At 45.1% G+C, this 25,249-nt stretch overlaps 1 protein-coding gene across 3 annotated transcripts; it reads right to left on the bottom strand.

The window, feature by feature from the left end:
• Positions 1-912: 912 nt before the first annotated feature.
• Positions 913-22,289, bottom strand: LOC129551522 (centromere protein S). Of its 3 annotated transcripts, none has more exons than XM_088845439.1 (5): positions 22,149-22,289; positions 17,883-18,006; positions 16,767-16,800; positions 9,814-9,880; positions 996-1,229 (listed from the first exon to the last, which is right to left on the bottom strand). In XM_088845439.1, the coding sequence occupies exons 1-5, from the start codon at positions 22,200-22,202 to the stop codon at positions 1,011-1,013; spliced, it is 498 nt and encodes a 165-aa protein (XP_088701565.1). In that variant the 5' UTR covers positions 22,203-22,289; the 3' UTR covers positions 996-1,010. The 3 variants fall into 3 exon arrangements, with proteins under 3 accessions (XP_055275515.2, XP_088701565.1, XP_055275514.1); XM_055419539.2 differs by lacking the exon at positions 996-1,229 and adding an exon at positions 7,629-8,056; XM_055419540.2 differs by lacking the exons at positions 9,814-9,880; positions 16,767-16,800; positions 17,883-18,006; positions 22,149-22,289 and adding an exon at positions 2,297-2,478 and having other exon boundaries at positions 913-1,229.
• Positions 22,290-25,249: the final 2,960 nt, after the last annotated feature.

Below are 25,249 nucleotides of genomic sequence, written 5' to 3'. Positions count from 1 at the left end.
CCTGGAGGTGCTTGTATTAGAAGTTAAGGCAATCAAGCTATAGGCTGGGAAGTAGCACCGCTCACTCTATTGGTGTGAAATAAACCTGAAGCTCTCATCCATAAGAACTGTAACAGCAATATTAACTTACTGATTACAATTAGTATGGGTATTTTATAACAGCAGGTTCAAATGGAACTTTTATAAGCGTGTCATCATGATGTTGTCTGTTTAATTATAGCATGATATTTGTTTTCAAATTAATTTTAGCCAAAATATGAGGAATAATAATTTTGCTCTTTGAGAACAGTGTTTAAAAATTGCTTTTAATATGAGGGAAATATTTTTTACATTACTTTATATCAAAGTAAATTGAAATGTTATTTTGAACACTTAAATATGTAGCTTTTACCTATTATAAATCAAAGCAAGGAAGACAAGGACAGGACAACTTCTAAGCACAATGAATGTGGAAGGAAAGCCCCATGACTGCATTGACAATAATGGCAAAAGCCACAAAAATCTTTATCAAAAATTCTCTTCTTTGATCAGACCTGTGATTGCCAAGGGGATGGGGGAGGGAGGGGGATGGACTGGGAGTTTGGGGTTGGTAGATGCAAACCATTACGTTTAGAATGAATAAACAAGGTTCTCCTCCATAGTGCAGGGAACTATATCCAGTTTCCTGGGATAAGTCATAATGGAAAAGGACATTTTTAAAATGTATATACATATATATATGTATGTATATATACATGAGTCACTTTGCTATACAGCAGAGATTGGCACAACATTGTAAGTCAACTCTACTTCGGTAAAAAAATAAATAAAAATAAAATACTCTCTTTGGGTTCCAAATTACCGAAGACATCTAGTAGTTGGTGTTTTTAAAGTTTACATAGAAACTACTTTTCAAATTACATGAGAAAGAGAAGACAACTGCACAAAGAAGAAATATCACAGCTGCTTATTAATCATTTTATTCAGATCCATTGTTATACTTCTTTGCACGAGTAGTTATGGGTGGAATTTTACTTGCAGGAGGAGAAGGTCTTCCAGAAGAAATTCTTGCAGGGCGTTTTATCTTGGCGCGTGGACTGATGGAGGGGTGTGCCTTCCTGCCGTTTGGACACCTCCCTGGCTTCCCCTCCTACAAAGGGCACTGCCCTGGCCTGGGAGGCCCACTCGTACCACCACGCAAGGAAAGTCAACAGGCTGTTTGTCTTTATTTCTGCCACTTCCTGCACATGCTTTTAAAAAGAAGCAGAGGACAAAGGAAAAACAAATCATCTGATTCAGCCAGCATTAATATATATAATTCTTTCCTTTAAAAAAAAAATGATGCTCCAGAACAACAAACCATATTGCCATTTAAAGGATGAGAAAGTTAAGGGACACGACTGAAACGACTTAGCATGCACGCAAAGTTAAGAGAACCTCTCAAGAGAATTGCTCTAATTAGAGAAAAGAAAAACTTGAATATATTCAATCAAGGGAAACAATCTGTTTGTTTTGCCCCTAATCTTTTTAATTATAAGAGGTTGGGTGATGTCTCCTTTTCGGTGACAAGTGACTGGCAGGTAAGAAGCCCCCGAAGTTAGATGAGGCTCCTTTCGCTTGATTTCCCATCTCTCCATCTCTGGACTTAGTCCTGGCTGTCCACAAATTGCTTTTTAAGACAGATCAGATTGAGACATTATATTCTGGCCTTTCAGACTCCTTAGAAAGCTTTAAGGAGTAAGCTGATGATGAATGGCTTGTCTGGAACTCAGCTGCTAATTTCAGAGAAAAATCCATTTTTAATGGTCAACTTTATGTACTCTTTCTTGGAAGTTTTTCAAAATGAAAAAAAAGAGAAGTAAAATCACCTCATAAAGTTACAACTTCTCACAATGGAAAATGTAATGATGTCAATTAATCTAAGCCAGTGAGAACCTGCGCTGTATGTATAAATTAAGATTCTAAAGTAAGTGTGACTAACACCGCGGTGGCAGCAGCAGTAGACCAACTGCACTGCAATAGACAAGCGTGATGGCTTTGCGTTTCAAAGCCTGGCAGATGGAGATCACTAGCTTGAGGAAGCTCCCCTTAGTGTCAGCGTTTTCTAACAAGTTTCCTAATGACTGAAGTTGATGGTGAGTCAATGGGCTATGTGGATATCACAGCACAGGGCAGCTGAGGGGCACACGGCAAAGTCCAGCCCTACAGTCTGTCCTGTGCACACAGAGAAGAGGGGGGATCCACGGGGTGGCCAGATGTGCCAAGGGAAGGGACAGCTCACAAGAGGGTGAGCACACAGCCGAGTCAGACTACTCACCCCGCTCTCGTGGCCGGCGAGGCCGCCCTCTGGGGAGAGGGCAGTGGCGGCCCCAGAGGGCAGCAGCAGCAGCAGCAAGCAGAGGGGCAGCATCTTGCAGGCTGGCTGGTACTTCTCTCCAGCTCTGGGGCTGCTCATCCTGCTTGGCAGCCCCTGAAACCAGTGCTCTGTGGACTTGAGTCTCTTCCCTGCAGACTGAGGGGGCTATTTTCAGCTCAACCTGCAGCTGTGGGTTTTTTTTTGTATATATGCCTATCTAAAGCCTGTACCCCCTCTCCCCTCACATTCAAGTGGTGACGCACGAGCCTGAGCAATCACTGCCACAAAAGTGCTTCAGGACTGGATTTAACCCCTTCATTAAAGCCTCGGCGCTCTTCCTGTGTCAAGAGTGGATTTGCTCCTACTTGGGGATGCATGTGCACTTGCCTGGAAGTTCCACCTCCTCGCAATTATGCCAAAGCAATCAGGAAGTCTTGAGAACAAAACCAAGTGATTTAACATAATACAAAATTAGCCTTGAATAAGGAGCTTATGGTGATAGAAACAGTCAATCCTAAAGGAAATCAACCTGAATATTCATTGGAAGGACTGAAGCTGAAGCTGAAGCTCCAATACTTTGGCCACCTGATGAGAAGAGCCAACTCACAGGAAAAGACCCTGATGCTGGGAAAGTTTGAGGGCAGGAGAAGGGGGCGACAGGGGATGAGACAGTTGGATGGCATCACTGACTCAATGGACATGAATTTGAGTAAACTCCGGGAGATAGTGGAGACAGGGAAGCCTGTGTGCTACAGTCCATGTGGTCGCACAGAGTCAGACATGACTGAGCAACTGAACAACAGGGAACACCTCCTGCTTCCAAGTGGTGCTAGTGGTAAAGAATCAGCCTGCTAAAGCAAGAAACTTGGGTTCGATCCCTGGGTCAGCAGGATCCCCTGGAGAAGGGAATGGTAACCCACGCCAGTCTTCTTACCTGGAGAATTCCATTGACAGAGGAGCCTGGCGGGCTACAGTCCATGAGGTCACAAGAGTCAAACACGAACGAGCAACTAACACTTTCAACAACAAAGGAACTTAAAATCTGCAATTTTGCCACATGAAAGAATGACTGAATCAGCTCAAGGAGATGGTGAGGACTCTGGGAGCCACTGAGCATCCACTGGTCTCAGCAGACCACCTCGGGCCACCACATGCTGGTTCCCCAGCACCACCTCCCCGCCAGCAGGTCACGGTCCTCTGGCCCAGGCTTTCCCAAACTGTGATGTGGACCCAAATCACCTTTTGTTGTCATTCAATTGCTAAGTCGTGTCCAAGTCTTTGCCACCCCATGGACTGCAGCACTCCAGGCTTCCCTGTCCTTCACTGTCTCCTGGAGTTCGCTCAAATTCATGTCCATTGAGTCGGTGATGCAATCCAACTATCTCATCCTCTGTTGCCCCCTTCTCCTCCTGCCCTCAATCCTTCCCAGCATCAGGGTCTTTTCCAATGAGTCATCTCTTTGCATCAGCCACCTTATTAAGGTGGAAATGCAGATAGATTCTTCTTTTCTTGGCCACACCTCGAGGCATGTGGAACTTCCCCGACCCATGCCCATCCCCCCACACACACACACCTCACCCCACCCTGCCTGCAGTGGAAGTCTGGAATCTTAGCCGCTAGACCCCCAGGGAAGCCCAGTGAATGCCCTACACTTGACCAGCTCCCAGGGTCTCCTCTCCTTCTGACAACAGCTCCACTGCTGAGAATCCACAACATCAAGCTGTCTCTGCCACCCCTGGTTCCTCCTTGAGGGTCCCAGGTTCAGAATCACACAGACAAATGTACAGACCCTCTCCACCTGAGACAGCTAGGAAAATCAGAAACATCCACCACAAACCTACTAAGATGACGTCAGAGGCCGGGTTCTAAAGGGAAGTAAAGTGACCAAAGAACTGACGACATGTTCCAGAGGTGAACGCTGACACTTTCAGTTTTCCAAAGTGCTGGTTCACACCCCGCCACAAGGGAAATCTCAACTTTAAATTTCATTGCATTGCACATTTGTTAAGATGCTAGGTAAGATCAGCACAGCCAAATGACCCACTGTGGGCCATAAAGTGCATCTTGCTTTAGTCCTTTTTTGATACCTAAATTTTTTTTTTGCCTAATTCCCACAAATGATATTTTAAAACGTTTAGATATTCTTAGGGCTTCCCTGATAGCTCAGTTGGTAAAGAATCCACCTGCAATGCAGGAAACCCCAGTTCGATTCCTGGGTTGGGAAGGTGCCCTGGAGAAGGGAAGGGCTACCCACTTCAGTATTCTTGCCTGGAGAATTCCAAGGACTGTATGGGGTCCATGGGGTCACAAAGAGTCGGACAGGACTGAGCAACTTCCACTTCACTTTCATGTCTTTTAAATTTGAAACCAGTTCAACATTTTAAAAATTTAATGGGAAATAATGGAGGCAGAACCAGTTTGTCATCTACCATCTTGACTGAGCCATGAAACGTGAAGGAGGTGCATATAGTCCTTTCCCACTTTTTTCCTCTGAGTGTATTCTTATATATTTTGTATATATACTGTATATTCCATGGAGTCGCAAAAAGTCAGACATGACTGACTTTCACTTCATATATTCTTACAGATGAGAGAATCATGGTAGCTCACCCAGCTTCTTATAGCTTTAGAATATTTTGAAGATTTTGTTCCATGAACTCATTGAACACTGAACACCTAGCATGTACTACATAGAAGGACAAAGACCATCCACCCCGACAGGGCTGCTCCAGCCTAAGGGGCAGGATACATGCTCTGCAAATGAGAGAAAAGTAAAATTTCAGTGTGACATGTGCCAAGGAAGGGTGTGCGCTGCAGGCCAGGGAAGGCTTTGTGTGATCTTGTTACTGGCTGCTTTCAAGGAGGTGGCGATATATCTTAGTACTCCAAGGTGAGGGTTCTAGACTAAAATCCTGGTTTTGCCATTTAATTAACCTCTCTAGGGTCTCAGGTTCCTCATCTATAAAATAGGGATAAAAACAGTACCTACTGCCTACATCATAGAATTGTGAGAATCAAATAAGATCATGATAAGCACCTAACACAAGCGGAAAAACACAACAGGACTCACATCAGGAACTGTCACTAAGACGATATCCTGGGACCTTTCTGGTGGTCTGTTGGCTGGTCCAGGAAGATCCCAGATGCTGCAGAGCAACGAAGCCCAGGTACCCGAGAGCCTGTGCTCTGCAACAAGAGGCCACTGCAATAAGAAGCCCACACACCACAAGAGAAAGCCTGCTCACAGCAGCAAAGCAGCAGCACAGCCAAAAGATAATTTTTTTTTAAAAAAAGAAGATATTCCAAGTCCTTAGTCCTTATTCCCCACAGTATAAAGAAAAGTTCCCCACCACAAAACAATGGAAATCCCTGGTGAGAGCCACGAAACCCAAGCAAGGGCTTCTCCTCCCGTGTGCCCCCGCCGCTCATCTCAGGCTCCAGGGACCTAGTATTCATGGGGCACCTGTCATGTGTGTGTGTGTGTGTCTGGCCCTACACAAGGCACCAAGTGATCACCATTTCAAAGCCTGCCTATAGGGAGCTGACAATCTAATGTTTTATGCAAGAAAGTGTGTTTCTGAAAAGATGTACTATGGGAACTTGGATTAAAGGGGACTCTGTATTGGATTATCTTGAAAAAGGGAGGTTGTTTCTTCTAAAAGGCAAAACTAGGACCTAGATAGAAGGTGAAAGAGTGTTCTCTACACACTGAAGAAACTTACAACAATTAGTGTCCACTAACAGAAAGGGCACTCTGCACCTGAGGAGTTCAGGAGAGCCTAGGGGACCTTAGTCATCAGTGCTGTAGAAGGGCTTCCTACTTGGTGAGAAGACTGGACTCCATGACCTCTAAGGGTTCTTTACAGATTCCACAATTCAGTAAAGGCAGTAAGCAGACCCTGATTACACTTTCCCAAATTTCTAGGTACCAGCTGTATGAGACAAGTGTCGACCAGCATATTCCAGCTGTTGCTGTGTATAGAAGGGGATGCTTTGGAACTTCCCTGGTTTGTTAATTTAGTAATAAAAAATTAACGCAAGATCTTTTATTTCATCTTTTTTTTGAGGAGTTGGTGTAACAGGGAAGACAAACATTATAAATGTAAATTGCCCCAACTATGTAACCAGGCCACATGTATTTCAAAGACATGTGTTGCTTTACATGGCCAGTCAGCTGGTTATACAGTTAATAAGTCTAAAGTTCAGATGAGCTTCCAGGACTCTAAGGAAGCAAGCCTGTGAGAAAGAGCCCTACAACTCCTTTCTGCCAACGGTCAGCTAAGATGGAATGGGAAAGGATGACTGACATCGCATGGACACGCCAGAGTAAACTAAACCCTGAGCAGAACATGCAGTGGGCAACGAGAACTCAGGGTTACACCCAGCTACTCCTTACAAAGTCTGACCACCCCTGTGTTATAATCCCTGAAGAATGTGTGGTAGGACCACTTGAGACTTCCCTGTAGTACAGTGACTTAAGAGTCCACATTCCTAATGCAGGGGGTTTGGGTTCGATCCCTGGTCAGGGAACTAGATCCCATTCAACTAAGAGTTCACATGCCGCAACTAAACTTTCTTTGTGCCACAGCTAAGATTGGTGCAGCCAAATAAATAAACCAGTATTTTAAACTAAATAAAAATACTATGAAAATGTGTGAAAAAATACTATCTGGAACACCTAGAATAGGACCTGGCACACAGAACGGGCTCTGTAAATGCCAGTCCCTTTTCTTTGCCACTGTTGTCCCAATGGGTTAAAAGACACGCTCGCCCTGGCCCTCTGAGAAACCCCAAGGAGAAGACAGCAGACCTGGGATTCCTGGAAGCATCATCTCTCACAACCTGAAACAGAAGACGCACGCTGAACTGTTTTGGAGGAGTGGTCAGACTTTCTTCTCAAGCAGAAGTTCCATCCAGTGTGGCCAACCACAATTACAAAATAGCCAGAGAAAAGTCACATGAACTGTTTCTGAAGAAAGTCACCTTTAAACAGTGAAAAGGACGATTTCCAAATATCCAACCTTTTACCTTATGATCGTAAGTGACATGTGTTTAAAAACAACATTGGTGGACTTCCCTGTTGGCTCAGGGGTTAGGATTCGGCAATTTCCCTGCTGAGAACCCAGATTCAATCCCTGGTTGGGGGACTGAGATCCCACAAGCTGCATGGTGCAGTCAAAAAGGGACTAAATGCACATAGCTTTGGACATCTTTCACTGATTGTCAGCCTCAAAAACTATATAAAAGAATGAACATATGATTTTTTTGCTTGAAAAAGTCAACCATATGGATTTGCTAACATAATTTTATTAACACAATAGATACAATTTCCAAGATATACCATTCAAACACATGACCTTTTCATGAGCTTCAGTAAGACATGGAACTACTTTGCTTAAGAGTTTCCACTTCTCTTTTAAACCAGCTTTTGTAGTCAATGACTTGGAGAGTACAATGCAAAAATCACCCAAGCCTTTTGTCTTTTAATCTCCACTTATCCTTTCAGAACCCTCTATTGGTAATATGTGCTTTTAGCCACTCTGCCTGCTGAAGGCTGCTTTCTCCAAATGGCAACAGGGTTTAATTCTCACTTTCCTCTACACCAGCCTCAGCTGACTCCACTGAACTTCTGTTTTCATCCTCCAACTTCTTCTTCTTCTTTGCTTTCCTTTCCAGGTTAAGCTGAGCGATGTCTTCATTCTTCTCTGTGATGTATTTTAGCTACAAAAAATATTTTTTAAATTACATTTTTACCTGATTATAAAGCCATTGATAAGTCTAGTTGGGGAGAAAAAAATCTATGCCATTTCCCAACCACTTCCACCCGGGGTTACATTCCTCAGAGTTAAACACAGAATTTTTTTTTCTGGAAGGAAGCAACGACAAAAGTCAGCTCACTGCTTACTCACATAGGAGTTCCTTGAACAATCAGAAGAATTAAAACTTGTCGTTTACAAAAGGCATGCCAATCACAAATATACTCTACAAAGCACAAATAACGTCAAAAGCCCTAAATTTACCCAACTAAAATTACTGAGCAATTCCTGTGTATTAGATCCTAGAGACACAAGGGTAATAAGACAAGGTCCTTGCCCTCAGGGAAGATTTAGTCAAATGCACAAATTTAGCTGCAACTCTTCAGTAATAGGCTTCTGTCAGATGAAAAAAATTTAACAGTCCAAAATTAAAACAACATTCTGAGGTAAATACATACGCAATATGCAGGAAACTTCCCAATTAATAGTCTAAGATGACTTGCATTGACAATTCCTTGCAAAAGATAGAAACTGCTTACTGAAGCTGACCAAGTTACAGTTCTGAGAGAGAATTTTGGAGGAGAGAAAAATGTCTTTTCCACTGATACGCAGCACCACCAGGCACTGGAGCTATTAGGAATCGTATCATCCTTAACCTTGACTTAAACTTTCAGTTCAGTTCAGTCGCTCAGTCATATCCGACTCTTTGCGACCCCATGAATCACAGCACGCCAGGCCTCCCTGTCCATCACCAACTTTAGAGAAACAATATTAGAAGAGCAGAGACAGAAAAAAAAGTCCAGTGGAAACAGTACTGGATTCAGGGTTTGAAGGTTAAGGGTCAGCTGTCAACCAGAAAATTTCATATTTAACTTTGGGAAATTACTTAATTCTAGGAGTCTGGCCTATAAAATGGGGCTAATTAGTCATGTTACGAAAAACCCTCATAGGGTGGTTGTGAGCTTTAAATAATGTGTGTAAAATATGACCTACAGAAGTTCTGTGTGAAATGTCAAGTGCTACACAAGTTCATTCATTCAACAACTACTCATGAGCCCCTACTGTGGGTCATGCCCTTTTTTAGGCATGGCAGATGGAGTCGAGAAGAAAGACATAAAAATCCCTGTCCTTGTGGAGCTCACATCCTGGAGAGGGACGTAAAAGTATTTTGACTGCTAAGATCAGATTAAGTCAGGAAACCTCACAGGCATCCTGGATCTGCCATTAGCTACAGCCACTAGCCTGGGACGATCACAACATCACCTGTAAAGTGAGGGCATGGCTGGGATGACGGCAGACGTCTCCGAAAAGACAGAAAATGTGCTCAACTGCCTGCACACCCCAGATGTACTGATACTCCTTCCACACCTGGCCCACCAAAACTGTGGGCTCCATAACAAAACCACCCCCTAGATACTCTAGCCTGTGACCTGTCTCTGACACCATGCTGTAGCTGAAACATGGGACCGAAGTTTTCAGATATTACAGAAAAGGCAAATTATGAAATCTACAGAGCACTGATTAGAAAATTTCAAATTGGCTTAGCAAGATCCATCATCGTGAAAGGAAGACTGTAAATTACGGGCAGGTCTGAGTGGTTGAAGCGTGTCTCATTTTTAACGCAAGGTGCCCTGGGGGAATCACTTCGTGGACGCCAGTGATTAATTGGGAATAATGTATTCTGATGGGAAAGGGGAGTGAGGAAAGAAATCCATCTCTCACCAGTGAATGACTCCTCCTGGCTAAGAGCTTCACGTCTTCAGTGTTAATTGTGCTTCTTTTCCCATGTCTGTAGAAAGCGCAGAAACAATTCGCCAAAATGTTTCATATTATTTAAAGTTTTGATGAAACACAAAAGTTCATGGCCAGACTTCACACCAGCAGGATCTCTAAGTAGCCTATCTTTTCAGGTGAGGGTCGTTAAGTGACAGTGACACAGAAATGAGTGAAGTGATGAGCCAAGACACCAATTAAATAAAGAGACTGAGAGCAAGCAGAAGCCGGTCTGTCCACCTCCTCTGGAGGGCCAAGGGTATGTGGAGAATGTGAGCATGGAGAGGAGTGAGAGGCATTCAAGCCTTCCCAAATGGCCTGCTTGCTCAGTGAGCACAGCGACCACCATGCAAAAAGAAGCCGGTCTGTGAGGCACCTTCAGTGAAAAGAGAAAATAGCACAGAGCTCGCAATACAAAGATCATTGCTGCTTAAATGAACGCTAAATAGAAGAAACAGAATTTCCACAAAGCACGGCTTCGCTTATACCAAGATCCTAATGCTCTTCTCCAAAAGCTACATTACAGGTCAAAGCTTGTGCTCTTGTCTCTCCCTAACTAGGAGATAATGAGTCCGTGACAACAGCCCAGCTAGGACAAAGAACAGCGTTTCAGCTAGAGTTTGTTTCTTGCTCACAACGCGGACTCAAGTTCTTGTTCCAGTTCTCTTATCTCTGCTTTAAAAGGTAATCTGAGACAATGAGCTCTATTCAATAATTTATTACCCTAATTACACCCTTTCTTGTCATTTCTAACTTCCTCCAAAAATAAGTAGGAACTTTTTAAGTTGGAATAAGGGGGAATCTTTGTGTTCTTAATGACTATCAGAGTGACCAGCACATGGCAAGTCCTCACTAAATATCTGTTGATTTAAAGATAAAACTCATAGAAATTATATTCTGTAATTTGGCCAGATTAGTCCTTCACATCCTGCCAAATGTGAAAAGATCACGTGCCATCTCATCATAACAGAGAGTATCTGCCTATCCTGGGATAATATCCATGTCAGAAGATAACTTCTCATTAGCTGCCTGCAAGGATGAGCACAGAGGAAAGCGGGTGGGGCGGGGGGGGTGGAGTCAGACAGAAGGTGACAGAATAGAGACCACAAAGCCGGTCCAGAGGTGCCCTGCGTGGAGGATGTCAGGAGCCACAGACACACTGTGGCCCTCATCTGTATCACAAAACAAGCTGCTCTGTTGGTGTTACCATCTTCCTAAAGGGCTGAACAAAGTAAGGAGGAAGCAGCACTGAACTATTCAGCGTAAGATCAGCGTATATGATCACAAGAAACATTCAGGAAACAGCAGAGCCAACCCTCTCCAACACTTGACTGGTCATCTGGTTTCTCTGCACCATGTTTTAATGATACCACTTTCCCAGATGGAGGGGCAAGGACATCCTATGCCAGCCACCGCACACTACAGATTCTCCTAAATCAAACCTCTGGCTCCAGAAAATTACTCTAGAGAACATAACAAAGCAATTTTTCATCCAACACTTTTAGCAACACAGGTTTTAAAGACTATTCCCAAAATGCCCCTAAATATTCATTGGAAGGATTGATGCGGAAGCGCCAATACTCTGGCCACCTGATGTGAAGAGCCAACTCATTGGAAAAGACCCTGATGCTGGGAACTGACGGCAAGAGGAGAAGAGGGCAGCAGAGGATGAGACGGTTGGATGGCATAACCAACTCAATGGACAAGAGTTTGAGCAAACTCCGGGAGATGGTGAAGGATAGGGAAGCTTGGCATTCTGCAGTCCATGGGGTGGCAGAGGCTGACACGACTTAGTGACTGAACAACAACATAAATGCCCCTAGAATTCATTTACTGTAGACTACCTATCTTCTTCAAAATGTTGCATCTTTACCATGTTAATATTAGGTGACATTAAATGATGTACTCTGCATATAAGTTAAATAAGCAAGGTGACAATATACAGCCTTGACGTACACCTTTTCCTATTTGGAACCAGTCTGTTGTTCCATGTCCAGTTCTGACTGTTGCTTCCTGACCTGCATACAGGTTTCTCAAGAGGCAGGTCAGGTGGTCTGGGATTCCCATCTCTTTCAGAATGTTCCACAGTTTATTGTGATCCACACAGTCAAAGGCTTTGGCATAGTCAATGAAGCAGAAATAGATGTTTCTCTGGAACTCTCTTGCTTTCTCCATGATCCAGCGGATGTTGGCAATTTGATCTCTGGTGCCTCTGCCTTTTCTAAAACCTGCTTGAACATCTGGAAGTTCACGGTTTACATATTGCTGAAGCCTGGCTTGGAGAATTTTGAGCATGACTTTACTAGCATGTGAGATGAGTGCAACTGTGCGGTAGTTTGAGCATTCTTTGGCATTGCCTTTCTTTGGGATTGGAATGAAGACTGACCTCTTCCAGTCCTGTGGCCAGCACTGAGTTTTCCAAATCTGCTGGCATATTGAGTGCAGCACTTTCACAGCATCATCTTTCAAGATTTGAAATAGCTCAACTGGAATTCCATCACCTCCACTAGCTTTGTTAGTAGTGATGCTTTCTAAGGCCCACTTGACTTCACATTCCAAGATGTCTGGCTCTAGGTCAGTGATCACGTTATCGTGACTATCTTGGTCGTGAAGATCTTTTTTGTACAGTTCTTCTGTGTATTCCTGCCACCTCTTCTTAATATCTTCTGCTTCTGTTAGGTCCATACCATTTCTGTCCTTTATCGAGCCCATCTTTGCATGCAATGTTCCCTTGGAATCTCTAATTTTCTTGAAGAGGTCTCTTGTTTTTATGCAGAGTACATCATGAGGAACGCTGGGCTGGAAGAAGCACAAGCTGGAATCAAGATTGCTGGGAGAAATATCAATAACCTCAGATATGCAGATGACACTACCCTTATGGCAGAAAGTGAAGAGGAACTCAAAAGCCTCTTGATGAAAGTGAAAGAGGAGAGTGAAAAGGTTGGCTTGAAGCTCAACATTCAGAAAACAAAGATCATGGCATCTGGTCCCATCACTTCATGGGAAATAGATGGGGAAACAGTGGAAACAGTGTCAGATTTTATTTTTGGGGGCTCCAAAATCACTGCAGATGCTGATTGCAGCCATGAAATTAAAAGACGCTTGCTCCTTGGAAGGAAAGTTATGACCAACCTTGATAGTATATTAAAAAGCAGAGACATTACTTTGCCAACCAAGGTCCGTCTAGTCAAGGCAATGGTTTTTCCCGTGGTCATGTATGGATGTGAGACTTGGACTGTGAAGAAAGCTGATCGCCGAAGCATCGATGCTTTTGAACTGTGGTGTTGGAGAAGACTCTTGAGAGTCCCTTATACTGCAAGGAGATCCAACCAGTCCATTCTAAAGGAGATCAGTCCTGGGTGTTCATTGGAGGGACTGATGCTAAAGCTGAAACTGCAATACTTTGGCCACCTCATGCGACGAGTTGACTCACTGGAAAAGACTCTGATGCTGGGAAAGGTTGGGGGCGGGAGGAGAAGGGGACGACGGAGAATGAGATGGTTGGATGGCATCACCGACTCTGTGGACATGAGTTTGAGTGTACTCCGGGAGTTGGTGATGGACAGGGAGGCCTGGCGTGCTGTGATTCATGGGGTCGCGGAGAGTCGGACACGACTGAGCGACTGAACTGAACTGACTGAGACATTAAATGAAGGAAATTCACAACTTAAGTGGAGAGATTATTTTCCAAAGTTTATAGGTGAACTGGGGTGTTCACTGGAAGGACTGATGCTAAAGCTGAAACTCCAATACTTTGGCCACCTCATGCAACGAGTTAACTCACTGGAAAAGACTCTGATGCTGGGAGGGATTGGGGGCAGGAGGAGAAGAGGACAACAGAGAATGAGATGGCTGGATGGCATCACCGACTCGATGGACATGAGTCTGAATGAACTCCGGGAGTTGGTGATGGACAGGAAGGATTGGCGTGCTGTGATTCATGGGGTCACAAAGAGTGGGACACGACTGAGCGACTCAACCGAACTGAACTGAGTTTATAGTATTTACAATTTAAGTGCATTTTATTCATAGAAACATTGTTACAAATACTAGTTAGGTTCCCAGCCTCCAGAGACTATTTAATAGGTAGCCAACCTGAAATAGCAGTATATATTTCAGATTTCTCAAACTGGGCTGATACAGGAGCAGGGATTATGTAACAGGGAAAACTCAAAACCACAGGATAAAGGTGACCCTCTGGGACTATCAATTTTATTCAGTAGTGGTGGTTTAGTTGCTAAGTTGTGTCCAACTCTTGCAACCCCACCGACTGTAGCCCGCCAGGCTCCTCTGTCCATGGGATTCTCCAGGCAAGAATACTGGAGTGGGTTGCCATTTCCTTCTCAGGGGATCTTCGAGACCCAGGGATCAAACCCAGGTCTCCTGCACTGCAGGCAGATTCTTTACTGACTGAGCTACCAGGGAAGCTTTTTTTAATTTATTCAGTGATAAACATTTTTTCCCCCACACCATGGCATGCAGATCCCCAACCAGGGATTGAACCTGGGGCCCCCTGCATTGGAAGTTTAGAGTCTTAACCACTGGACCACCAGGGAGTCCTATTCAGTGATAAACTTTAAAACAGGATTATTTTTTTAATGGAATATTTTGACAATGTAAAATTAAGACAACAGATAAGTCTTCAAAGAAAATCTGCACTTGAATTAGCTCAGAGTTCTTAGGAGGAAGTCTAAGGAGTGCTGGTATACATCCCTGAGCCCCGCGGAAGAGGAAACATCTCTAAGTAAAGCCTCTGACAGTCTGGCTCAGAGAGCAGCAGCTGACACCTCTGCACAGACGCCTTTACCCAAAAGATGCATCCTTCCTTGTGCAGCTAACAGTCTAAGTGATGCCCACACATCTCTGCCCCGTGTGCATGCTAAGTCGCTTTAGTCATGCCCTACCCTTTGTGACCCCTTGGACTGTAGCCTGCCAGGTTCCTCTGTTCTTGGGATTCTCTAGGCAAGAATACTGGTGTGGGTTGCCATGCCCTCCTGGAAGGGATTTTCCCTACAGGTATCGAACCTGGGTCTCTTACATCTCCTGCATTGGCAGGCAGGTTGTTTACCACTACGCCACCTGGGAAGCCTACCTCTCTGCCCCAGGGCCCAGCAAAAGGAAGTAGGCTTCTCAACTATAAAAAACACATAGTACCTGAAAACTTAACATGTTACAATGCTAAATAGCTCTAATTTCATTTTATTTCTAGTATTTAAAATTTGTCATTGTCTTTTCCTACAGCTAACACAGAAATGAGGAGGAAGCTCACAGTTGGGGACTTGCTACTGGCATCTAGTGGGTAGAGGTGAGGGATGCCACTAAATACCCTACAATGCACTGGACAGCCATCACCAGAATGAGGAAATCATCCAGTCCAAAATGTCAGCAGTGCTGAGGTGAAAAAACTCTGATCTATACTGATAAACTCTATGTTCAAATCAAATAACCATTTGTCTAAAAATTTACATTTTTGTGTCTTCCTTTGTAATATAAAGGACTCATTTAAAAAAAAAAAGAAGAGGGACTTCCTTGGTCCAGTGGTTAAGACGCCATACTTCCAATGCAGGGGGTGTGGGTTTGATCCTTGGTCAGGGAACTAAGATCCCACAAGCCCCATAGCATGGTCAAAAAAAAAGAAGAAGAAGAAAAGAAATGGCAAGGGGTTTCCTTGGTGGTCTAGTGATTAAGAATTTGCCTGCTAATTCAGGGGACATGGGTTCGAACCCTGGTCCAGGAAGATTCCACATACCCTGGAGCAACTAAGCCTGTGCATCACAACTTTAGAGCCTGTGTGCCTAGGGCCTGTGCTCTGCAACGAGAAGCCACCTCAATGAGAAGACCTTGTATGGAAACTTGAGAAAGCCCAGGAGCAGCAATGAAGACCCAGTGCAGCCAAAAATAAAATAAAATAATAAATCTTTAAAAAAAAAAAATGATGGCAAGTAAAGGCGGTAAATGTATTTCACAGGAGATTTGGGGCGGGGGTGGGCGCAGGGCACAAGTAAGGGACAACCACCTGAATTAACGATGTTAAGACGCAGGAGCCGTCAGTATCCCATATATTATCCTGATCCCTTTTGGCCAAGCTGAAGATGCTAAGCGGTTTTTAGGGACTCATATACGCAGGAATAGGCAAGATTTAGAGCCTGCCCTCTGAGAACCCACTGCTTTAATTCATTCAGAATATTCATCGAAGAAACAAAGAGCTATAGGAGAAAGGTGAAAAGTATGGGGTGTGGGAGAGGCTGGCACCAAATCAGAAGTGGGAGCAAATTAGAAAGCTTTAGCCCTTTCAGGCCTTCGTCATTCAAATTGCTTCATAAAAGCAATTCGCTGCAATTGTTTTCAATTACCTGTGGAACTAATTGAAGAGAGGAGCATAAATCACCGGTAAAAGCTAACGCTTTACCAGCTGAAAGCCAGTCACACACACTTTTCAAGGAGTGTGTGTCTCACTTGTCGCCAGCAGGCAAATGCAGGGCTGATGGGGCCGTGGGCTGTATTATCCCGACACCTGTGCACTGCCCCACAATGCACGAAGCAGCCCAGCCCAGCGACCAGTCTCACACCCCAGCACCACACCACCTGCAGAAACAGTCTTAAAAGCAAGCACACCATGCACAGAATCCTGGAAACATGACTCACACCTTTTTAACCTAGAACTGAATAACTTCATTTCCCTTAATGACAAATACGAGGAAAACTTCAAAAAATGCCCAATCAAGTCTGAATAGACATGATTAAAGCAGATGTTCCATTCTTACAGAATCATGATTAGAGACTGGGTCTCCGCAAAACATGGGACGGGGAGGGGTTCAAGTTTCCCTGAAATTCACCACCAGATGGGGAGCATCAAAGCACAGAAACAAGCCCAGCTTCCGACAATCAGGCTCTCTACCCACCTTGCAAACATTTCAAGGTCTTTGGCAAAATTTTCTGAAAGAGAAAAAGAGATGTGCTTTAATTAGCCTATCTCAACCTTAATTCAGAAGCAGAAAGTGAAATCTCAATGTCTACAGTAAGTGTAGTGACTACTACAAATCCTTTTGAAAGCGAGAGGAGACCCTTCAGGTGATTCCATTGCTGGATTCATTACCACCTCTGTGTCCTCCCTGCCACCTCCACCCTTTTTTACAAACCTCTGGTAATTGTGGCTACACCTCTCCTCCCTAGAAACTATCCCTTAATTTTAAATTGTGCTAGGAGTTAGGGCTTGTGAAGACATTCATCACCGCTGAAGTCAAGCAAATACCAGCTGTCAAACTGTGGGTGATATAAAAAAGTTATAAAACAATGAAACAAAAAAATTAATGTCCAAGAACTTCCCCTGGTGGTCCAGTGGTTAAGAATCGGCCTTCCAGTGCAAGGGACACAGTTTCTATACCTGGTCGGGGAACTAAGATCCCACATGAAAGAAAGTGAAAGTGTTAGTTGCTCAGTCGTGTCCTACTCTTTGTGACCCCCTGGACTCTAGCCTACCAGGCTCCTCTGCCCATGGAATTCTCCAGGCAAGAATACTGGAGTGGGTTGCCATTTCCTTGTCCAGGGGATCTTCTCGACCCAGGGATTGAACCTGCGTCTCCCGCATTGCAGGCAGATTCTTTACCGTCTGAGCCACCAGGAAAGTCCCCAAGATTCCACATGCCGCCAGGCAACTAAGCCAGAACGCCACAACGAAGACCCACAACAGCCAAAATTAAATAAATAAATAGGGCAGCCTGTCCTAGCCCTGGTTTAAAAAAAAAAATATTCTGGGTGGTTTAAAACAATAAAATAAAAGTGCTGATGCCCCCCTGTTAGTGTAACAGAAAGAAAGAAATATAAATCTTGTAATAGGAAAAAATATAGCTCTTCCCATAAACTGAATCTTACAGCCAACGAAGAAACGTTTCACGAATGGTGTCCAGTGATAATGTTCTCTGTCGGTGAGACACGCCACAACACCCACCCGCATTTCTCCCAGACAAAATCAACCTCCAGGCTTTCCACACACCCACAGGAAGACCAGGGCTGCGTACCACACTGTCGGAAGGTCACCTCTGAGATCGCTGCAATGGTTTGCTTGCTGAACTGCATGTCTTTGTCCAACGCAACTTCCTCGCAAAGACAACCAACCGTGTAGTGAACCGCTGCCTTTAGCCTCTGAAGTAAAATCAAAACACTTCATGGGTAAGACTGCAAATAAGAGCTCTTCACATCTTAAAAAATGAAGACCAAAAAGAGGGTCTGCTCAGCCTAAATTCCTTCGGCACTTTCCATAATGGCTGAGTGACTTTTCCAGTGCACTAATAAATCAATGGGGCCTCTGGAATGTGACTTGTAGAAACATCACTTCCTACTTAATGGTGATGATTTAAATGAAGTAAAAATAAGGAACGACGATGATAGGTCAGCAGGGAGAAAAGGCAGACTGGTATCTGGGAGGCACCTGTGTAACTTTACTCAGTTATTCCACATTTATGTGCCAAATGCCTACTGGGTGAAGGTGTGTACTAACACGTTAGTATTAATATGTGCTACCTAAATGTTCAAGCAGGTTTTAGAAAAGGCAGAGGCACCAGAGATCAAATTGCCAACATCCGCTGGATCATGGAGAAAGCAAGAGAGTTTCAGAAGAACATCTATTTCTGCTTCATTGACTATGCCAAAGCCTTTGACTGTGTCGATCACAATAAACTGTGGAACATTCTGAAAGAGATGGGAATCCCAGACCACCTGACCTGCCTCTTGAGAAACCTGTATGCAGGTCAGGAAACAACAGTTAGAACTGGACATGGAACAACAGACTGGTTCCAAATAGGAAAAGGTGTACGTCAAGGTTGTATATTGCCACCTTGCTTATTTAACTTATATGCAGAGTACATCATGAGGAACGCTGGGCTGGAAGAAGCACAAGCTGGAATCAAGATTGCTGGGAGAAATATCAATAACCTCAGATATGCAGATGACACTACCCTTATGGCAGAAAGTGAAGAGGAACTCAAAAGCCTCTTGATGAAAGTGAAAGAGGAGAGTGAAAAGGTTGGCTTGAAGCTCAACATTCAGAAAACAAAGATCATGGCATCTGGTCCCATCACTTCATGGGAAATAGATGGGGAAACAGTGGAAACAGTGTCAGACTTTGTTTTTCTGGGCTCCAAAATCACTGCAGATGCTGATTGCAGCCATGAAATTAAAAGACGCTTGCTCCTTGGAAGGAAAGTTATGACCAACCTTGATGGTATATTAAAAAGCAGAGACATTACTTTGCCAACCAAGGTCCATCTAGTCAAGGCAATGGTTTTTCCCGTGGTCATGTATGGATGTGAGACTTGGACTGTGAAGAAGGCTGATCGCCGAAGAATCGATGCTTTTGAACTGTGGTGTTGGAGAAGACTCTTGAGAGTCCCTTATACTGCAAGGAGATCCAACCAGTCCATTCTAAAGGAGATCAATCCTGGATGTTCATTGGAGGGACTGATGCTAAAGCTGAAACTGCAATACTTTGGCCACCTCATGCGACGAGTTGACTCACTGGAAAAGACTCTGATGCTGGGAAAGGTTGGGGGCGGGAGGAGAAGGGGACAACCAAGAATGAGATGGCTGGATGGCATCACCGACTCTGTGGACGTGAGTTTGAGTGAACTCCGGGAGTTGGTGATGGACAGGGAGGCCTGGCGTGCTGTGATTCATGGGGTCGCGGAGAGTTGGACACGACTGAGCGACTGAACTGAACTGAACTGAACCTAAATGTTACTGACCCGAAATGTTTCAATATTCACTTACATAACAAATCGCTGGCCACAGGTGTTAGTTTCTGCAAAAAAATCCCCTGGTCAATAATGTGCCAGGTATCTGGGGAACCCAGTGAAAAAAGAGAGATTTTTGCCCCTAAATGGAAGTTAATCAAGCAAATACAAAAGGACTGGTCCCTGTGCTTCAAGTCCTTGCCAGTCCCAGTCCTGGACGAGACAAAGGATGAATATCAGGACAACACTGTGGAAGGCTCCTGAGGGCACACTGGATCCTCTTCTGATTTGCTGGTTTGCTAGCCGCCTCAACAAGACCCTCACTGCTCCTCAGCAACACCTTCCAGTGCTGGAAAACACTTCTTCCCCATGCAGAGGAGTAAAGAAACAAAAAGCCATGCCAAGGTCTCGGTCTCATGTCAACAAACTTGCTGGGCCCTGTGTGCATGCCACCCATGCTGGGGACGGAGCTGAACTGGATGTGGTGATAGCTGAACCCAAGACAGCGTCACCTCTACCAGCAAGTGCTCATGGCAGAGGCAAGACAAGGAGGGACTGCAAAAACACGAGTCCAGGGCCTCAGAGGAGAGGCCAGACAGATAAGAAAGGGACTTACCTTCCTTAGTTTCAGATGTCACAAGAGCAGGTAAGTGAAAGTGTCAGTCGAAGGAGACAAAGAGACCACCACCCTGGGAAGGATAAAGACCCTCCAAAGTCATCTTTTTTTAGTATGTGTAGAGGTGTGGTTAGGGATAGGGGAACAGGACAGGGATCCTTCTCATTGCTCCAGAAGATTCCTCCATCCCTCCATCCTTCCCCCTCCTCCAACTTCCTGGAATAGGTTAAGGGCCTTCTCCAATAGAGGCTAAGTCACGCCTGTGCGTGCTCAGTTGCTAAGTGGTGTCCGACTCTGCGATCCATGGACTATAGCCCACCAGGCTCTTCTGTCCACAAGATTCTCCAGGCAAGAATACTGGAGTGGGATGCCATTTCCTCCTCCAGGGGATCTTCCCCACCCAGGGATGGAACCCAGGACTCCTGCAGGTTTCTTGCTTTGCAGGTGGATTTTTTACCAATGAGCCACCGGCTTGGGTCACAGGCTAAGTCACTAGACTCTAAATTCCTCAAGGGCAGGACCCTTCAGTACTGTTCATGGCTGTCCACCTAGTGCCAAGAACACCTGGCTGAGTGAACAGTGGGATCCTCCATCAGTTCGCCACTGCACAGAGGATGAGGTTCAGATTTCTCAGTCCATCTTTGCAGCCTGACTCACTTACTCAGTAAGCATTTATTGTCTGTTGAGAGCTAGGCTCTGTCCTAGAGGCTGAGAATACAAAACTGAAAAGAACAGTCCCTGCTCTCAAAGAGTTTATCTCCCACATCTTTGCCATGAATGGACTCTTCGAAACCACCAATATCATGAAACGCAAAGGAGGTGGAGAACCGTTCCAGGAGAGACCAAAGCCAGGACTAGACACAATGCATGATCCCCGACTGGATCCTGGGTGAAAGAAAAAAGACCATGAAAGAATATCTTTGGGACAACTGGGTAAAACTGAATATGGATTCATGTTAGATAATAGGATTTTATCAATTATCAAGCTTCCTGAATGTGATCAGAGATTATGACCTTGTTCTTGGAAGAAGCACGTTAAAGCATTAAAATTTAAAGGTAAAGCATCAAGTGTATTTAATTCTCAAATAATTTCAAGAAAAGAAGTAGGGAGCAAATACAGCAAAATGTTAACTGGTTAAAATCGAGGTGAGGGGCACATGGGTGATGAATGCGCTAATTTTGCAACCTTTTCTGAAGGCTCGAACTTCAAAATAAAGGGAAGCGGTGGGTAAATGGCTTCTGAAATTTAGGAAGCGCCCCTTTCCTGAGCTCATTCTCAATTCTCTTCGGTTAGTCCTCTGAGATTCTTGGTTTTTCTCACGACTCTCTCACATGGTCTTTATTTGCGGTGCTGACTGAAGGACTGAATACCAGCAACTACGCCGAGAGCTGGTTATTATCACCCCGATTTTTCCATCTAGGAAAATGAGTTCGGGGAGAGTCAACATAACACACTATGCGGAGTCGAGATTCGAACCCACATCCAATGGGTTCCGGAGCCGAACGGCCCGGGTTTGCACCAGGTTCCGAGGCCGTCTCCTCCCCCGCAGGATAGACGCGCCGATTAGAGGAGCCAACATTTTTAGAGCTCGTGCCGCGTGCCTCAAAACAACCCTGCCCGAGGAGACTGAGCACTGTCACAAAGGCAGAAGGGCCTCCGCCGCCGGACTCCCGGTGCACGGCAGGTGTTTTCCCCGAATCTTCGCTTCCACTCAGCACCCCCAGCTCCGACCCGCCAAACCAAGGAAACCGTCTCCCAGCACCCCCCGCGGCAGCCGGGTCAGCTCCTGCGCAGGCGCCAGAGCCCGGAGGCGGCCGAGCTCGACCTCCGACCCGGGGCCTCGGTACGAAGACAAGGCTGGGCTGAGGAGGCGCCTTATTCCCCGCAGAATCTCGACGCCGTCCTTCCCCAGCTCCGCCAGGACCCCATTCTTCTATACCTGTCGGTAAGAGAAGTGTTGCTGCTCCTCGGCCCACTCCTCCTGCTCCATCATCACCGCGGGCGGAACCTGGAAGGCGCGCCAGGACAGTAAAACGCGGCCGCCAGGGCGACCTGGTCGGATTTTCCCGCCGCGGCGCCGGGCGACGGACCGCGCTGGGGGCCAAAGCGCGAAGCTGCCGGCTCCCTCTCGCGCGCCCTGGCGGCGACTCTGGGAAGGGGACCTCACAGCGCGCCTGCGCCCGCCCCGCCCCAGCCAAGCTCCCCGGGGACCTCAGGCCCAGCTCTGCGCCCCGCACGGTTGTCAACACCAGCTCTCAGAAACAGTGTATGTGTAGGGACAAGGGTTCGCAACTCGGTTGTAAATTACATGCGGCTGCAACCTCGATATGCCTGGCAAAATCTAGTGTGAGTTTTTTATAATTCTATAGTGTCACAAAGTCAGATCACTGATAAATGTTTGATTTCTATCCCCCTCAACGAGGAAGTTTCTCACCCCATTGCCTTTGCCAAAGGAATATAGTTTTGACTCAAGTGTTAGCTGATTTTCTTTTATGTTAAGAATTAAGGGACTTACCAGGATTCCCTGGCGGTCCAGTGGCTAAGATTCCGCATTTCCACTGCAGGGTGTGCGGATTTAATCCCTGGTGTGGGAACTAAGAACCCATATGCCAGGCGGCCATGAATTTAAAAAAAAAAAGGAAATAAAGGACTTCCCTGGTGGTCCATCCAGTGGAGTTCAATCCCGGGTGAGGGAGCTAAGATCCCACATGCCTTGTGGCAAAAAAAAAGAGAAAACAGAAGCACTATTGTTTACCAACTGAACTATCAGGGAAGCCCTGTAACAAATTCAGTGAAGACTTAAAAAAAAAAAAAATGAAAAATAGTGAAACCTAGCAGTTAGATCTTCACTGCTTCCAAACTTTCTTCAGTTATTTTCCTCCTTCCCAGTTTCACTCTTGGGAGTTTCACTCATTTTTGGATGACGTGAGGAAGGGACTTCTCTACTGAACTGAATAATAGTGTCAAGTACTGGAAGAATATTTCCTCAACTTGTGCTATTCATGCTACAAAGGGTACAGACTCCATGTACATTCAAGTTCAATCTGCATTATTAACATCCGCCCCCCCCCCCCACTTCCGTAAGCAGTCAACAAGGAATTAAACCCTGATTTGCAGGTTTCCTTGGTGTAAGTACTCCCACTACTGGCCAGATTTCAAGCAACCAATATGAAGAAGCTGAGCTCAGCATTTGTTACAAACTAGACTTGTTTGACTCATTGGAAAAGACCCTGATGCTGGGAAAGATCAAAGGCAGTAAAAGAAGGGGAAGACAAAGGATGAAATGGTTGGATGACATCACCAACTCAATGAACATGAGTTTGAGCAGGCTCTGGGAGATGGTGAAGGACAGGAAACCCTGGCGTGCTGCAGTGAAGTCCATGAGGTCACAAAAGGTCAGACATGACTGAGTGACTAAACAACAACTACAGGCTTGTTTGCCCCACAAGCAGCAGGCCTGACACTGAAGTTTGCAGCAGAGAAAGAATTTGTTGATGAGGTCATCACGAAAGGAGAACAAATCACAGATCCAACTCCGAGGGCCAGAGGCTTGAGATAGTTATGGGATAAAGAAGCAGGTGGGGATGTTCCCAGTGGTCCAGTGGTTAAAACAGTTAAGACTCTGCCTTCCAATGCAGGAGGGTGCAGGTTCGATCCCTGGCAGGGGAACTAAGGGCCCACGTGCCGCAGGGCAAGGTCAAATTAAAACAAAAGCAGCAAAGTGGTCTTAGGCATGAGGAAAGATGATTGGAGACAGAGAAAAGGTGAGGCAATCTGTGTCCTGCCCTAGCCCAGTTTTAAGCTCAGTGGTCTGAACTGGGCAGGAGCCAACTCCAAAGTTCTGGAAAACAATGTAAAACCCCTGTTACTATAGTGACCCATACATCAGAAGCCTTATCTGTAGGGCTGGTTTCAAAGTCTAGTGATACATTACCTTGCCTATGAGAAGCTCAGAGGGTATGCAACTAGAGAATGGCAAAAAAAAGCGAGTCAGCAGGCTTAGTCAGTAAAGAAGCTGCAAGCAGGAAGGTTTCTGACACGCTGTTCCCTTATCTGCTGTTCTGTAGGACACACGCCAAGCTTCTGTTAACCCTTTAGATGTGATTTCACACAGGGAAGAGATGCTGCACATCCACCATTCAGACATAGCAGATGGAGATAGCCAAGAACAAATGATAGAAAAATGTGCAACACAGCAGCATAATTAAGAAGTGATGACTTTTGAGTTTTTACTACCTTTGTTTTTAATACAATTTTTTAAGTCTGAATTTATGTAACTTAATTCTTTTTTTTTTAATGTCTTTATAAAAATCTATTTGTTGAACTTCCCCGGTGATCCAGTGGTAAAGAATCTGCCTGCCAATGCAGACACAGCTTCAATACCTGATCTGGGAAGAGTCCACACACTATGAGCCACAACTACTGAAGCCTGCACACCCTGGAGCCTGTCCACAACAAGAGAAGCCAACTGCAACCATAAGAAGGTCCTCGTGCAGCAACAAAGACCCAGCACAGTCAAAAATAAATTTTAAAAAAATCTACTTATTTGTTTTATCTTTTGACCTAACCACATGGCCTATAGGATCTTAGTTCCCCAACCAGGGATCAACCCCCCACCCCCTGCACACATCTCAGAGTCTTAACCACTAGACCTTCAGGAAAGTCGCATTATAACTTAATTCTTAGTAATGACTGTGTTTGTCTCTAGTTTTCTCCTCTCTTGAAAATCAGGCATTCACCTCTCGCTGTAAGAACTGACTCTAGCACACTTCTGGCCTAGCACATAGTATGCACTTATCAATCCCAAGTGGAAAGAATGTACTATGTTGAAATCAGTTTTTAAAGACCTGAGTGCCCAGCCTGCTTAACTGAGGTCCAGTGAGAGCCTAGGGCCCAGCTCGTGGTGGGGGCTCACTGAATGTTTGTTGAGGATCTGACTCACAGCAGCATCTCAGTGAGGCCTGAAAAAGCAGAGGCTCCTTAATAATAGACCAGTTCCCCAGGTCATCAGCAATGCAGGGGCCCCCAATTTTTTTTTTT

This window comes from Moschus berezovskii, chromosome 17 (genome assembly GCF_049115385.1).
Source record: "Moschus berezovskii isolate FMDL1 chromosome 17, NW_MosBer_1.0, whole genome shotgun sequence".
Lineage (NCBI taxonomy): Eukaryota > Metazoa > Chordata > Mammalia > Artiodactyla > Moschidae > Moschus > Moschus berezovskii.
This window is presented reverse-complemented; position numbering and strand designations above follow the sequence as displayed.